The sequence below is a fragment of the Amblyomma maculatum genome, chromosome 10, assembly GCF_055883805.1.
Source record: "Amblyomma maculatum isolate TAMU_Amacu chromosome 10, ASM5588380v1, whole genome shotgun sequence".
Classification (NCBI taxonomy): Eukaryota; Metazoa; Arthropoda; class Arachnida; order Ixodida; family Ixodidae; genus Amblyomma; species Amblyomma maculatum.
Window position 1 is genome coordinate 73,043,342 of NC_139353.1, and position 17,573 is coordinate 73,060,914.

Sequence of the window (17,573 nt, forward strand, 5' to 3'; positions counted from 1 at the left end):
ACAAGAATACAAAGGAGAGAAATACAACATGGACGCCGGGTACGGACGCCATGGCTCATTAGTTGTAGTTGTTGCGTTCTTCTTACTGCAGTTTATATCCTTAAAACTCCTGCAGACACATAATATTTGTTTTCCTTCATCCCTTCCCTTACGGCGCGGTTCAGGTGTCCACAGAGCAAGTGTGACAGATACTGCGCCTTTCCCTTCCTATGAACCAACCAACCAACCTGTTTCTGCAATGGCTTCTGTAGTTCCTATAGGTATGTTTTCCGTTGTAAGGGCGTACCACTTATTGGATTCCTTACATCGCTTCTTGAGAACTTCAACGTTTCACGCTGTGAATAAAATAACGAACGTTTTCTTGCCTGGGGAATTATGGTAATGACTGAGCGCAGAATCCCTAGAGGAACAGATGCAATGTCCACTCCATCGATTCGGATGCTCCCATGAACCGGGTTCAGGACCCGGAGAAGAGCCATAAAAAGCGATGATTTTCCGGCTCCTGTGCGGCCCACGATAGCAACCTGTATGGTCATCAAAGGAGAACTTAGCTACAGTAAGCTTCCACCAATCAGTATTTCTCTCATTTAATGCCTTTGAAATGTATAAATAAAGATGTTCACTGACGTAATTGATATATTCACTCAGCGAGATAATGGCATAGTGTCAATAACAAAAAACAAACAAACAAAAGAAGCCACTAAGTGACGCTTCAATGTGTACGCTGCATTCTATTTGCCCTTATGCTATATGTGTTATATATTTCGCCACTTAGTGCTACAAAATAAATTCGAATAACTAGCCCAAGTCCTACACTCAAGCCAGTGACTAGTGCTTATTATGCCTTGCTCTGTGGAATCGTACCTCAGGTTGCTTTCAGGTTACTGGTTCGATGGAAGCATTGTATGTACTAAGATAATGTTCAAATAACAGTGCAGTACATAATTTCATGCTGGGCTCATGATGTTTCGAGAATTACTTGCCTTTTCTCGGGGATTCACAATGAAGCATACATTTGCCAAGGCATCAGGCAAACTTCCCGGCCTGTAAGATGCCGTGTAATGATCAAACTCCAGCTTTCCACCAAACGGCCAGGTCCCGGCAGTTGAAATAGGTTTGCACGAACTTAACAAGTCGCAAGCCGGTGACGTTGCCTGCCTTACTCCTTTGCAGTAACAATTAGTATCGTCCGCCTGCACAAGGTAGCAGAAAAACAGTGGCAAATTCTGTATTGCCTAAAAAAAACTGAAAACGGAAAGCTTATATTCTGAAGAACTATGTATTTGCATGCAGGGGGGATTAGAGTAGGGACTTGAAATGAAATGTTTTTCTGGTGCCCGTGAATAGGACTGGGTTCTTCACAGCAGCCGAATTTACAGAGTAGTAGTCGACTCTAGGTAAGCGCTGACACTAACAAAAAAGTTCCTTTGCCATGCTCTGTCCTCGCACGCCAGTAAAAGTTGACCCCGGGCGTACCTTGTCTCAAACCGAGACTTCTGCGTTTTGCAGTCCACTATCTAAATTCATACTTCTGACGTGTTAATGCTAACATTATCTACTTCTAGGAAATCAAATTGCGTCCATACGTTTTGGCAAATAACTGATTGAAATCCACATATGCGATATATGCGACCACAGGAGTCGAGAAAGGCTCGCGATTGGTGGTGCAAAGCAGGTATTTATAGCCGCTCAATACTGGCTCATTGAAGTGGATGTTGATTAAAACACTTCAGGTGCTCTAGCTAAACCTAAGTTCTGAAACAATTGTTTTTTTTTTATCTAGAGCAGTGCTACTTATTTTAGAGAACTTCTGCGGCCGGTGCCTATTCTGTATCAAGTGGTTGTTTTCACATCGAAGTTTTGCTTCCAGGTTTTTAAGAGGCTGTATTGCACTGATCCTATGTAGTGTAAACTCCGCAGATCTTTCAATAGCGGAGCCAGGATTCCCTTCAAAGAGTAAGTCCCACTCAACTTCTTTCCCGAGTTAGTCACCTAAACAAACACTTTCTATGATGCTCCTTGATGTAATATTGTCAATAGCACCTCCACCAAGGTATTACGGGGCAGTTCAGCTTGGAGAAGAGAGCGGACACGGAAGACAAGGCTTTCAAAGAACAGGCGTTTTCTGCAGGCACCAGCTGACACTGCTCGAACGTAGTCTTCACCAAAACTCACGAGATTCTTCTTCTTCCTTCCTTATGCGCATATCAGTGCATGCACCGCCTAATGTAACAATATTTACCAATAGCCAAACCGGTGTGTCAATAAGCAGTGACGGGTGGAGGCTCGAGATGGCTTAGAAAGGTATATAGTTTATTATATCGTTTTCACTAGCTGCTAGCCATTCTTGTAGCTGTATAGCACATTAACATGCACAGACGAGTTTACGCACACACGGAAACGCAGGCGTTCGCACGCACGCACGCACGCACGCACACACACACACACACACACGCACACGCACACGCACACGCACACGCGCGCACACACACACACACACACACACACACACACACACACACACACACACACACACACACACACACACACACACACACACACACACACACGCACGCACGCACGCACGCACGCACAAGAATCGAATGCCTCCCTGGCATAATTTCTTATTTCGTTGTTTGCGTGTTATCAGGCGCTGATTTAAGCCCTCTCTTTTGCCAACGGTCAAAAAAGGGCTTAACCTACCGATCCTTTCCGACCTCCTTGTATTGAGGCATCTACTCACGCAGCTATTATTGCGTGCAAACTGGAGGTTTAACGACATGTGACGGCCAGCAGTCCATCACAATGCCGACAAAAGATGAATAACTCTATATAGTTTAGAGAATTCTACTAGAAGGCGCACAGCCTTGAATAATCCTGTGAAATCTACAATTCGCCGATGACATCGTAATGTTAAGTTGATTGCGGACGCATTGCGAGGAATGGATAATAATTAAAGCTGGTAAAGCAGAACAGTAGGTCAAAGGTTTCACAGAACTGAAGGGTTGTTCAACACCATCGGAAAGGAACAGCAGTTTACCATAGGCAGCGAGACGCTGGGAGTGGTAAGAGAATACACCTACTTGTGACAGGTAGTGCCCCAGGTCCGGACCACGAGAGGAAAATAATCAGGAGAAGAGGATCGGGATGAAGCGCACTTGGCAAGACTCGTAGATCGTGACTAGCAGCTTATCGGTATCGTCCAAGTGGAAAGTATATAGCTGTTGCACCTTAACGGTAATGACCTATGGGGCTGAAATGTGGAGGCTATCGAAGAGCGTTCAAATTAAATTGAGGACCTCTCTGATAGCTATGAAAAGAAAAAAGGGTAGATGTAAAGTTATGAAATAGGAAGCGTGCGGAGTAGGTTAGACAAATTTCTTGTGGTAATGACATTCTAGTCGAAGTCAAGAGGAAATGGGCATGGGCAAGACATGTAATGCGGAGAGAGCGTAACAGATGGTTGACAAGGGTAATAAATTGGATCTCAAGGAAAATCGAGAGTAGAAAGGAGGACAAAATTTAAGTGGGCAGATAAAATCAAGAAATTTGAGCCAACCAAGTAGATGCATGTGTAAAGGAGAGGGTGAATTGGAGGTATGTGGTAGAGGCCTTTGCCGTGCAGTGTATTAAATGCAGCTGAATATACGCATGCAATTCCGATTACACGAAAGGAATACGATCAGAAATGTGGAGTTTGCATTATCACGGTGACGACTCTGCAACTGTTTTAAATCACATTTACGATAGTATAGTACAGAATTTGTGCGTGAAGAGCTGCACACTTAGAAGGATGCATATCGAGGAGTTTAAACTCCCAGGATAATGAGATTTCCGCTGTGTACCCTTCTAACTTACCTCCTGGGGCAAACGGGTGTATTCAAGACAGCGTTCGAAGGACACAAACGTGAGTGTGAAAACGAACACACTGATTGTTGACCCTATGATGAGTAGAGGAATCTGGAAGGAAATAAAAATAAAATTCAGTTATGACTTACCAATAAGCGTAAAGCATCAGGTTAGGTTGGTGGATAAAGAGTTATGTTTCGCTTTTCTGTTCAAGCTGCGAGGAGTATTAAATAGAGCAATATACTCAAAAAGATCCCATAGTCAACAGTTTTGGGGGTTTTAAGTATTTAGTGTAAGAGGTTGTCATTTCTGATAACTTTCAATAGCTCTTTTGCTAGAAAATGCTATAAATTTTCTCTATATTTGAAAATGTACCAGTATATGATAGTGGCCATTTCCTCCTGGTAATAGTCTGCTGTTTTTCAGTTGCCTTATTATAAAAAATGGCAATCTTTTCGTACTAACACTTCCTGCATGTAGGTTTCGTTGACTCCTAAAGTGCATTTTTATGCCTTCACGCCAGCTTCCTGTTTTGTTTTGTCATAATGAGCTGAGCTATTCAGTCGTGATTCTTCGCTTTTATGGCTATTACGATTGCGCCAGATTTGTATATATTTCACGTAACATATTTGCAAATATCAATGGAAGAGAAGTATATAAGGCGACTTTCATCAGAGTCTATATTTCTTCTCCGCGCACGGATCTACTAACAGTTCTGAAAACAGCAACATCAGCGTTCTCACCCCCATTGAAGAACTGAGTGTAAGACCCACTGCGGTGCCTTCCGCATGAACATCAGGGTCGTGTCCTGACGCCAGCAGAGCGAAGACCACGGAAGACAGTATGACCAAGAAGCCGCACAGTCCTCCGAGAAAGCGCACGTGACGTAAGCAGTCGAACAGCGTCAGGAGGGAGCGCATCTCAACGTCCTGCAGCCTGTAGAAGTGCTGGCAGAAGCGCTTTTCCACACGAAACGAGCGCACTATGCTGAGTGAGTCTCGAGTTTCGGCCGCCTGCTGAAGAAGGCGCGACCGCTCGACGCTCTCCAGCCGCCGAGCAGCGTTCGAAGCCTTGGCTACCATCGCCTGCGCACGGTGTAACGCAGTGGAAATGTCTCATAGCGAAGCAGCACATGACAGTTTAGGTAACTGTGCACAAGCTTTTCTTCACGCCAAATATTGTTACCAGAGCCTTATTCTCAGCAATAATTTTCTGCTTTAATTATTTGCTGGTCGTCTTGTGACGTTACAGTATCACTCTTGGCTGTCACATGTGACGTCAACGCTAACAGTTGAGAACTAGTGAGGCTGGCTTGTCTTCTGCATGTTAAACGTGGCAGTAGCTAAGAGCAGAGGTTAGAAATGTCTCTAGGCATCATTTCTCGTAGGCTACCTAAAAGCTTAATTTTCATCCGGAAAAGCAAGCTGAAACGAAATGGGTAAAAGTGAATTAGAGTGAATTCCAGGTGACTCTACACAAGTGTACACTAATTGAAGCGCACCACCGAGGAGAAAAAGAAAACCATGGACACAAGACTAAACAGTTTCTGAATGTCGTTTAGCAGCTTATTTCAGGCGATAGGATGTTTTCTTATTTTTAGGAAGTTCTTGTGGGTGTGAGTACGGTTCATCTTCGCCACTTTGTTAGATTTGGATTTATGGTGTTTGTCGTCCCAAACCGACTCATACTATTAGAGACGCCGTCGTGAAGGACTCCATAAATTAAGAAGCTGACCGTTTAAAGTGAAAGCCTTGGCCCATAAGTGGTGTGGATAGCAATTTTGGCTCCAAATCTTCGCAAGAACTAACATAAAGAAACAATCTGTCTCACAGGGAATATCAACACTACTCTCCGATACCAAGCTGAGTTCACAAACCACTGCTCCACGCCGGGTTTGTAAGAAATATGTAATTATTCTTGTCTATCATCAGGATGATAGTAGCAATAACAATGACGATGCAGTTAGTGACATTTATGAATTCTCTGTTAACAATAATGATAGTGAGGTAATAGGGATGACAATTAGAAGGTATTCTGGCTATAGTGTATGAGAGTAGTGATAGTGTGGATGGAGATGACAGGAGCGATGAGAATGACGACGAATGAATGATGATGAACTAGTAAGTGCAAACTATCCTCTTGCCATTTCGGCTCTCAGTGTACTTAAGCGGACTCCTCCACTTTTTTAACTCTCCCTTCTTTGCTTTGTATGAGGCTAAACAGAGCTGCGCAACAAGGGTGCGTATTCGGGAAACAAGTTCTAAGGCTTGCCCCCCATTCTCTAGCCAACCTGCCCAGGGCACGCCGGCAGCGCATACTGTAAGGCCATTGGATGGCGGTGACGTACGCCAGATAATGATGGAGGCCAACGCGGTAAACATTTACTCAAAAAACAAAAACTTGCAAAGGCTAAGTGGGAAGTATCACGTGTCCGGGAGACTTGCTACAAAAGGATGCTATGTACACGTCTTTCCATCGCAACCAAAGAAGGCCAACTGTATGTGATGAAGCTCCTCTACAGAGCGACATTTCTCTTGTTACGCTGTAACGGCGTGATTATTCTGGCTGCCTTTTAGCAGGATGCAGCATGAAAGCGCCGCGCAACTCCTAGTTAAAAAGTTTATATTTGTAGGTGCAACCGTAAGCATCTCGGTGCTGGCTGTAATTTACATTTAGTAGGAGTGTTAGCGATATACGGGAGAAAGTGCTTTGTGAGCTAGCGGTCCAGCGGCGGATGTGCAGGACGTTTGAAGTCACTGCTACTTTCCTCTAGCGGGAGTAGGAGGTAAGAAAATTCAGCGATGTATTTTGTGGGCTATAACAATATTGTTACGATGAAATAGCAAAGGGGTGTTTATTTACAGTGATATGGCAGTGGGATAAGGTGAAGCCTACTAGCCCCAGGCACCAACGCTTCGTCTTCTTCTTCTGCCTCACCATCACCATCCCTCATCGTCGTCATTAGCGTGACATTTCCCCCCTACTCAGACGAAGCCCTCTGGGCGTGTTCGTGAGTCGTGCGAGGCTGACACGGCTTCAAGCGGGCAACATGACACAGTTCAGTTTTGGCAGACCGGCGACCCGATGCTGTCAGGCGGGCTATCCCATAAGTTAAATCACTAAGGCGTTTGATAACCACATATGGGCCGTCATAATGGGCCAAGAGTTTTTGATGTAGGCCACGGCGCCGAATTGGACGCCATAGCCAGACTAAATCACCTACAGAGTACGTGACCCGCCGGTGACTGGAATCGTATCGCACTTTGGAACGTTCTTGTGAAGCACCAGACCGTAATCGGGCGATTCTCCGAGCTTCTTCGGCGAGACAGAGGGTCTCAGCCAGGCAGGGGTCTTCACGGCTTGTGAAGGGCAGGATAGTATCCAGAGAGTAGCGTGGCGGTCTGGCGTAAAGCAGAAAAAATGGACTGTACCCAGTCGCCTCATGCGTGGCGGTATTAAACGCATACGTGATGAAGGGCAGTATGGTGTCCCAGTTCTTATGCCCTGCGTCCACATACATGGCTAGCATGTTGATAAGCGTTCTGTTGACGCGCTCAGTCAAGCCATTTGTCTGGGGATGGTATGGCGTCGAGTGTCGGAAAGTTACGGCGCATAAACGCATGAGCTCTTCAACAACATCAGCAGTGAATTGTCGGCCCCGGTCAGTGATGACAATTCGTGGCGGCCCGTGTCGTAAGATGACTGAGTGCAGCAAGAAAAGCGACACCTGATGCGCCGTAGCAGATGGAAGAGCGGCGGTTTCACAGTAACGTGTGAGATAGTCCACGCAGATTACAATCCAGCGATTTCCATCCACGGACTTCGGAAACGGACCTACGAGGTCAATGCCTACTTGATCAAACGGTGCTGTCGGGGTCTTCACAGGGTGCAGCAAGCCAGACGGAGTTGCAGTTGGACGTTTGTGGCGTTGACATTGCTTGCAACTGGCAACGTATTGTTCAACCGTCGAGCGCATTCTGGGCCAGTAAAATCTTTCTTGAGCACGGTGGAGTGTTCTAACCGATCCCAAATGCCCAGAAGTTGGATTATCATGCATAACACGCAATACGTCCGTGCACAACGTCTTGGGAACTACGAGTAGGTATCGCTGGCCGACAGGCGAATAACTCTTTTTCCATAGGAGGCCATCATGCACACAAAAACGGCTTGTAGGTACGTTGGCTTGGGCAAAGAGAGGCTGCAGACTGGTATCATTTTGCTGTTCCGTTTTGAAAACATTCGTGTCGGGGAACGCTGGCTCGAGGGTCGATATATAATTGTCGAAATCGTCGCTTTCAGGTCCAGTCGTGGCCATTGGCATCCTAGAAAGACAATCTGCGTCTGCATGACGCCTCCCGCTTTTGTAAGCCACGGCAAAGTCATATTCCTGTAACCGGAGGGCCCAGCGTGCGAGGCGACCACATGGGTCTCGAAGGTTCCGCAACCAACAGAGTGAATGATGGTCAGTTACGATAGTAAACGAACGTCCGTACAAATATGAACGGAAACGCTGCACAGCGAAAACTACAGCTAGGCATTCCTGTTCGGTGACTGTGTAGTTTCGCTCCGGCTTGCTCAGGGTACGACTTGCGTACGCGATAACATGCTCTCGTTCATTGTGCCGTTGGACAAGGACTGCACCAAGACCGATTCCACTAGCGTCCGTGTGTACTTCTGTCATTGCAGTAGGATCGAAGTGACGTAAGATGGGTTTCGATATTAAAAGAAACTTCAGTTGACGGAATGACGCGTCGCAGTCTGGTGTCCAGTTAAAAGTAGAGTTTTTGTGGAGAAGGCACGTCAATGGGTAAGCAACGTCAGCAAAGCGATGTATAAAGCGTCTAAAATACGAGCACAACCCTAGAAAACTGCGCAACTCCTTCACTGTCTGCGGGGGTTTAAAAGACTCAACAGCGGCAGTTTTCTGGGGATCCGGCATTACACCATCACCATTGACAAGGTGTCCTAGCACCAGCGCTTGGCGCTCTCCAAAGCGGCACTTTTTGGAGTTCAGAATTAGGGCGGCGTTGTGCAGGCAATTCAAGACACGTACTAGACGGTCATTGTGTTCTTGGAAGGATTTCCCAAATATCACGACATCGTCCAGATAGCAAAGACAAATGTCCCATTTTAAGCCGCGCAAAACTGTGTCCATAAAGCGTTCGAATGTAGCTGGCGCATTACACAGCCCGAATGGCATAACATTAAACTCATAAAGGCCATCTGGCGTTACGAAGGCTATTTTTTTCTTATCTGCAGGGTCCATTGGAATTTGCCAGTAGCCAGATCTGAGATCAAGACAAGAAAAATAGGACGCACCAGAGAGGCAGTCGAGGGCATCGTCTATGCGAGGAAGAGGATAGACGTCCTTTTTCGTAACAGAATTTAAACGCCGATAATCGACGCAGAATCGCCACGAACCGTCTTTCTTGCGTACAAGAATAACAGGGGCAGCCCAGGGGCTAGATGACTCCTGTATCACCTTTTTCTGTAGCATGTCCTCCACTTGCTCATGAATGACTTTGCGCTCAGATGGGGACACGCGATATGGCTTTTGACGAATGGGACGAGCCGAACCAGTGTCGATGCTATGATGGGTCCGATGTGCAGGGCGAGAGGTTGGTCCATCTGTTTCAGAAAAGTCAAACATAGGCGAAAAAGGTAGAAGAATATCCACAAGAGTACGGCGTTGAGGTGAGCTGAGATCGGCGCTGATCATGCGGGAGATTGAAGTTTCATCAGCAGGCAAAGGTACGGTGGCACTCGTAGCATCTGTGACCAAAGCAACGACGTGGGGCGCATCGGGTCCACAAGAGGCAAGCTTCAATCCCGTTGGTAAAACTGCGGGCTCGGACGATGGGTTGATGGTCCATAACGAGGCACTACCATGATGCACGGATATCATACAGTGAGGGATAATTACATTTTTCTTCAGGCATGCTGAGTGAACTGGGTGCACCATGGCCTGGAATGAAACCTTCTCAAGAAGTGGAACGGACACGGGGACGAACATGGCAGACAAGGGTGGAACTACTGTGTCTTCGGTAATACTAAAAACTGTTTCTTCATCACGGCCACTTTCAAAAAGTGTCGGCAGATGCGAGCCATCAAAATGAACCTCTTGACTTCGGCAGTCCACGGTAGCGCCACAAAACTTCAAGAAGTCCATTCCTAAAATGATGTCATGCGTAGAGTGGGGTAAGACTACGAATTCGGCTTGAAAAATTGCACCACCCACAGACACTTGCGCACTACACACACCCAGTGGCCGCAACACCTCTCCACTCACACCACAAAATGTTGAAGCACGGTCATATTCAAACATCACTTTGCGTCCCAACAAGCGCCTAAACTGATTACTCATCACGGACACAGTCGCACCCGTATCCACCAAAGCTAATGTATACACACCATCAATAAACACACGAATTTTGTTTTTGAGCATTATAGTTGGAGGGATGTTGGAACACAGCACATTTCCAGCGGCCTCACCCCCATTGGTCGCGCTGGTTAGTTTTCCTGCTGAGGATGCTGAGGCGACATGGGGCGCCGTCGTGGTGATGGAGAACGACGCGCACGGAAGGCGGGTGGTGGAGTAACACTTCTATCAGATGCAGGGGAGTGGTCGCGGATATTCTGGTTATGGATGTTGCGGTAATACCCACGCTGAGTATTTGATTGTTGAAAAACGGGATTGTATTGCCGATTGTTGGGTACTGTTGGAAGCGCCGGACGGTTATAGCGAGGTGGGAACCTACTGCGGCAGTATCTGGCGATGTGACCTTCGACGCCGCAGCGGTAGCATATCGGCGGAGAAGGTAGAAAGTGCTGTTGCGAATAAGAGCAGGGAAGAGCTGGGTGCGTCGTAGGTCTGTCTGAATGCTCATACTGCTCAGGAATCCTGGTAGATCGAATGGAAGATCTATGGGCACTTGAGGCGACGTCATACCTTGGGGCGTCAGGCACCGACGCACTCCGGTTGGCGAAATGCATAGGAGGATAGTCAATGGAAGCTGCAACTTCAGGAGCTTGTGGGAAAGGCTGAACGGTAATCGCTTGTGGTGGTGAAGCCGGCCGTCTAGATACCCTCTGGACAGAGACCTCAGCAGATTCGTGCAGGGGAAGTGGGTTGAGCCGCAGGAGTTCTTCCCGCACGATTTGCCGGATCGTCGACGGAAGATCTAGTTGGGCGTGGTCATCAAGGCTGGCCACGGTAGGCACGTTGGCCAGCCGCCCAAATTTTGGCACTATACGACGCGTTCTCAGGGCTTGAAAAGCGCGGATGTGTTTAATGACATCGGAGACGGTTTCAAGGCTGTCTTTGGCGATTAAAAAGTTGTATACGTCAGCCGCGATACCCTTCAAAATGTGGCCGACTCTATCTTCTTCGGGCATGTTGGAATTGACACATCTGCACAATCGGAGGATCTCTTCTGTATAAGTGGTACAAGTTTCATCCGGCAACTGAGCTCTTTGGGCAAGGGTCTGCTCAGCCCGTTTTTTGCTCGGTACAGAGTCACCAAAACGCTGTTTGATCTCGGTGGCAAACCGTTCCCAAGTTGTCAAATTGTCCTCGTTATTCTCGAACCATGTCATCGCCGTGTGAGTTAGAAAGAAGACGACATTTGTGAGCATGGTGATAGGGTCCCACCGGTTGTACCGACTAACTCGTTCATAATGAAGTAGCCACTTCTCAACGTCCTCACCTTCCTCTCCTGCAAACGGTCGTGGTTCCCGGTAGGGCTGGCAGGGAATAGAGCTGGAGGGGGCAGGCCTGTCACCAGCCTGGCTTGCAGCGTCGCGGCCGGCGCGGTTAGAATCGCTGTGGTCCATGATGTTTGGAAGCGGTGGCAGTCCAGCAAGGCGGCGACTACGTCGAAACTCCAGTGGTTCTTGCTGCGCCGTACTTGGGGATCGAACGGAGCACCTCCACCAAGTTGTTACGATGAAATAGCAAAGGGGTGTTTATTTACAGTGATATGGCAGTGGGATAAGGTGAAGCCTACTAGCCCCAGGCACCAACGCTTCGTCTTCTTCTTCTGCCTCACCATCACCATCCCTCATCGTCGTCATTAGCGTGACAATATTTTTGTGCGCCCACTAGACACTTACCTTACGTGATCAAGACGGAGCAAATGAAATAGGCAGATAATGTTTCTCTTTTTGGTAAGGGCATCACTTGGTGTTGGGGCTAGCTCATGAAGCCTCATAACCGGGAAAAATTCCAAACACGTGCAATAACCAGTGAAAAAAAACGATATCTTTTTCCCTTATCAACTCGTCTATGGCCAGAATAGGTAACAGTTATGGAAGACGAAAGCGGTTTCCGTCACGCGATCATGAAGACGATGCGGTGGAATGTTATCATTCGCACATTTTTATGCATGTGAACCCAGTTGCACGTAAATAATATTTTGATGCGAATGAACGATACGTTACGTACAACTAAGAAAAGGAAAATGGCCGTTGTGGATGCGCCAACGAGACCTGCTGCTGGTGACAGGAGGCCAGTGACCGCAATCCTCGCCGCACCTGTCATGAGCGTTTCGATGACCTGCTTAGCCGCAAGAAAAAAGCGGTTCTCGATATTGTCGATGTCAGCAGAAAAACGATTCAGCACACGTCCACGGGGTGTAGTGTCAAAGAAGCCCACTGGGCTGCCCAGCACTCGCCGAATCATCGCCTTGTGCATGCGCGTTGACAAGTTGCGGAGACCGAGTGCCAAAGACAGTGCACCGAGCCAGCCGAGGAAGACTGCAAAATATAAAAAAACACAAACACAAGAATTTTGAGCATTGTGAGCGCAATGCCTCGAGTGAATTTGTAGCTATCTATGTTACATTCCTGCAAAATGCAGTAATCTATTTGCCTTGAAAGTTCAGTGGTTAGCGCACCGTATTCATGAACCCAACGACAGTGGGTTAATTGCGGGCCAGGCGGCTTTTGTACGGAGCACTATCTAATGTCAGAGCTCGTTTAAGGTACCCGTTTAGTCGAAATTTCAGCTGTCGTCTCCTATGGCTCGGATGATTACACGAGTCACTTCGGGATTCTAAACCTTGAAAGCCAAAGCAAGTCAGTAACGTTATCTATTATGCCATTGTCTCTATGATCTCGTTGCAACCACGTTCAGTCGTGACTGTCGGACTTCGCTATTTGAATTGTCTCTCAATATAACAGCTCGCGGTCACGGCCCGGTAATTAGTGATATGCGATTATAAACATGCCATCCTGTTGTTTTTAACAATTGCGGACAGCTAGCGCAAGGAAAGCACTAGCAGTTCCGACTGATGACGTCGCTGTGGCAGTGGCGCCACTGAGTTAGATTTTAAGTTACATAGAGCGAATACAATGGTCAGTTTAGTTCAGTCGTTCAGTCGTGTCCGACTCTTCGTGACCCTATGGACCATGTCACACCACGCTTTCCGGTCTCTCACTATCTTCCTAACATCACATAACTTCATCTGCAGTGCCTCGAGGATGCCATCTAACCATCGCGTTCGCTGTCTACCCCTTCTCCGGCAACCCTCAACCTTTCCCAAAATCAAATCTTTCTCCAGTGACTTCTCTCGTCTCATCAGATGACCAAAGTAGCTGAGCTTTAACTTTAGAATTTGACCCTCCAAAGAGCAGTCAGGGTTTATGGTCGACGATATCGACTGATTTGATCTTCTGGCAGTCCAAGGAACTCTCGAGAGTCTTCGCCAGCACCACAATTCAAACGCGGAATACAATGGTACAGCAGGCGTTGTTCAGCTGCCATTGTAACCAAAATATAAATTACGTTGTCGAACTGACTAATCCTGCTGGAGAAGAAAAATTGCAGGGGCGGCAGCTATAGCGTACCCGGCGCAACAGGTGCATCAGAGAGCTCATGCTTCAAATCACAGCTGACCTGGCCAGGATACGTCAAGGCATATTTTCACATCGGAGATAAATATTTGTCGAGTCAATATCAATGAAAAAGCAAGCCAATTTAAACACTTAAATACCATTAACTCCGGCTATCATGCGCACTGCCAAAAACGTTAGAGCTTTTACTGCTGACCAAGGTCGGGAAAATGGATTAGGTCCGTTCTGCAGCGCCGTAGCAAAGCGGAATAAAACTTTAATAGGTGTTGCATGCTAAATAGCAAGCGAAATTGTATGCAGGCACCACCAGGAACGCCGTACAAAATGGTTACGTCGTAAATTTCCCTCTCAACACGACAAATTCGGCACCGCATGGAAATGCATCAGTGACACCTCACGAGAATATGACGCGCAAACGGCAGTATAGAGCGGACGAGACTTCCATACTGATATTTCTTGTGACTTCTGCCCTAACACTCGCGGCTTCGATGTTGAGCTGTTCGAGGAGCCTGTTGGGAGGCTATCTTTTTCCACACCTTCTATTGCTGACAAGAACACCAAAATGACTTTCGCATAATCTGGGTAGGAATAGGTATCCCCCTCAGAGGAGTTCGCTCACCATCCGAGAAACACAGCGCTCCGAGTCCAATAACCCACAATGGCCTGAAGTCCTGGCGAGCGTTAGCGTCAGTCCAGTGTTTGATCCACACGAGATATGTGCCCACCACCGCTGCCCGTCCGGCGAAGCATAAGATGCTTAAAGTGGCAGCCGGGCCACACATACGGGCCAGAGAGATGAATAGGTCCACGCTGCCCTGTGAAAAATACAATATGTATTGTCGTGCCCAGCGGCATTGCAAATCCAGTGCGACCGATGGAACAGCTTTCAGAAATTATCTAGTTAAATATCACAATTCCTTCTTCAGTTTCAACTTCCATCTTTTCATTAATACCTCAGCTTCTGATTTAAGCCAGAGTAGGCGGAAAGCGCATTTTTGCAACTTCAGTGCTTTTCTGTGCAACTGAATGTTTCCTCTGGTGCAAGCATTTCAGATTAGTAATTCATATCTTCTTTGGTAGATGCGGTGCTTTATATAGCTTTATATTGAATTTTTCAAAGGCCTCCACTAAGGCGCCTCTTATGGCCTGAGTCGCTTTGGGACTCTAAACCCCGTAAAATAAAGGAAGCCGCCTATTTATATTTTGAATATTGAATTTGAAATGTTGAATAAGGAAATACACAAATAGCAGATTCATTTCACGAATAGCCAGCCATAATGCGTACGTGAATTTATTTCACCTGGTATGTGTCTTTTGTAAGTTATTTCGCATACAGAACGTTTTTGTCACGTGCTATTACCATGGTTTTCACGTAGCTGAAATTTCATTTCTATAATCGCTTTCTGCAAATTGTTTCACGATTAGAAAGAACAAATTTGAGGAGGTTAGGTCATGGCCTACATGTTATGTATCTGGCGTCCAATGGATATTTCTATCACTTCCGAGCTTGCTACCTCATCCTAAAATCTCCTTTCAAGAGAAACCATTTCTCAAGTTATGAGAAAACCTGACGCAACGAAAATATATAGTATTTCTGGCTACCAAACCTGCCATGTGTTTCAGAGTAACGACCATGGTGTTTCATGCCTCAAAAAAAAAATATAAAAGTTGTTTCAATTTGGTGTATCATGTCAGCGCTAAATACTAAATCCGAACCGAGATCATTATTTCCGCAACTGCCAATTTTATATGATTTCAATTAGTAGACATAATAGATAAGATATGAAGAGTGTAAGGTACCATTTTTGACACATCGACTTCGTCTTCGGTTACTCGCCCTATATCCATGTTCTCGCTGTCTCGAGTTGGATTTTTAACACTGCAATGGCAAGTAGATAGATTTCAGGCTTGTATAGTCAGGCTGCACAACGTTTAAAAAAGAGCACTTCATGTAAAATCCGTGCAACACGTAAAATAATCTGTGGAAGAATTGCATGATTGCGGTTGAAAGTTTTGATCGCATAAGTAAGCAAAAGCAGCACACAAAAAATTTCGTATGAGTAAAACTTTGTTCATGCACTTTTTTAAAGCAATTGCAGGCGCTGAAGTGTCAGAAATGATGAGTGGTCTGTACTACAGAACGACATAGATTGTACTACCAGCACCTGTGCGCCAGCATTTCTTTTACTTTTTTTTTACTCTTCAATTGCCTCATGTGTTCTACGGGAGGCAGGTCTGACGTATCAAAACGAGGAGGCTATAGCGTTGAGGCAGGTATAGTACTTATGGACATTTTAGCATGTCGCGAGCCGAAGAGGCAAAAAAAATATTAGTGCAACAAGAACAAAATTGGGGTCACGCAAGCGCCTGGACAAGAAAACGTTCGCTGGAGGCTACGCATACGTGCTCGAACACAATAGCAAACGCTCAAAAATAATAAAATACATCGACTATTAATGTAAAAGTTAAAAGCTTCACGTGGCTGCGGCTTGTGGTCGTTTGTAATTAGACATTCTTTTTTAGACGCAATACCATGATGTACTTGAAAGAGCACGCGACATGCATACGTCTACCGACTGTCCCCCAGCCATAACAGCGTGTATTACGAAGCCTAGTCGACCCTTTGTCTGGATGTTAAATGAGGGGCCTTGACTTTAAACCCTGCCAAAAACCGAAAACTTTTTTTCCGAGTGCAATATTTTATGCTATACGTTGCGTTGCTTCAGACGTACAGCCGCTTTCACTGGCACATAGATGAGCTTAACTGAGTACAGTAACGATAACACAAATCAACACAAATTGCACTCATTGCTTTGTGTTGTCGTTACTGTACTCATTTAAGCGCAACAATATGCCAGTACGAACCACCGAATAGCCCTACTTAAAGCTTAGCCACTTTTATTTCAAACCACATGGCTTATTTTCACCACGTTATTGTGGGACATCCCTCTGAACGTGAAGGTGGAGGAGTTTGAGCAAATCCTCCGCGAGGTCGCGTGGCTGTGAGGTGACTCTCTCGACCAACTGCAACTTTTCGCTCACTGCCAACTCTTCGGTGACGTCTGGACGCTTTTGAATCACGGGGCCATCCACCATTTCATGAAAGCCAAGTTTATTTGTAATCATCTTGCGAGAATATTTTCAATCATAAAATAATAAAAATGGTCTTCTGTATTGTCTTTTTTATAATTCATTGCTTAAGAGTTGAATGCGATTACATTACCGTGTCCCGAGGTCACCAGGTGCACCATTATTGAGTGTAAACCAACGACTATCCTGGCCTATGAGTAGCGTGGCCGTGATTTAGGCCGCAGGTTGTAGGTGTAATTCCCCCACCACCCAAACAGACTTAATTTTCTTTTCAACACTTTTAGTTTATCCTCTATAAGAGAACGACTCAGTATATTTTGAGCAAATTGCAGCATTGTTTGGCTTGAGCGTATACAGCGAACTATTTCCGACTCTTCGTGTTGACGCAGTACATCTGAGGCTACCGATCAAGGCAGACATGGTACCGCCCACATTACGTCAAGCGGGGTGTTTTTTATCCATTAATGCTGGATTACATTGTATGTTGTGCAATATGGTGTAATACGGCACTTTAATTCAGATTACTCTGAATTGTTTGAAATCAATGGCAAATTTTGATGAACGAAGGGTGAAGATATTTGTATTTAGCTAGAATGGAGTGACATAATTACTATTAACTGTCTATAATGGTCGAATAAAATTGATATAGTTTAGAATATAGCCAGTTAATGTGAAAAACGGTGGAGTGCGATGGATGTGGGGGTCTGTTTGAGCACGCTTTGATTCGCTCCGTGCCTGAACTCCATTTGGTGTCACCGATAAAAGCCTAACGTAACTCAGGG

The 17,573-nt window shown here is 46.0% G+C and overlaps 1 protein-coding gene across 1 annotated transcript in view; it reads right to left on the reverse strand.

Moving 5' to 3' along the window:
* Positions 1 to 17,573, reverse strand: part of LOC146176791 (ATP-binding cassette sub-family C member 2-like) — a 44,667-nt gene that overhangs the window by 13,684 nt on the left and 13,410 nt on the right. Inside the window, exons 7-11 of the mRNA XM_084581390.1 lie at positions 12,332 to 12,603; positions 4,593 to 4,934; positions 3,859 to 3,960; positions 984 to 1,193; positions 366 to 524 (exon numbers count right to left, since the gene is read on the reverse strand). Of these exons, the coding sequence (XP_084437516.1) occupies positions 366 to 524; positions 984 to 1,193; positions 3,859 to 3,960; positions 4,593 to 4,934; positions 12,332 to 12,603 (1,085 nt within the window). The remainder of the gene's footprint in view (positions 1 to 365; positions 525 to 983; positions 1,194 to 3,858; positions 3,961 to 4,592; positions 4,935 to 12,331; positions 12,604 to 17,573) is intronic.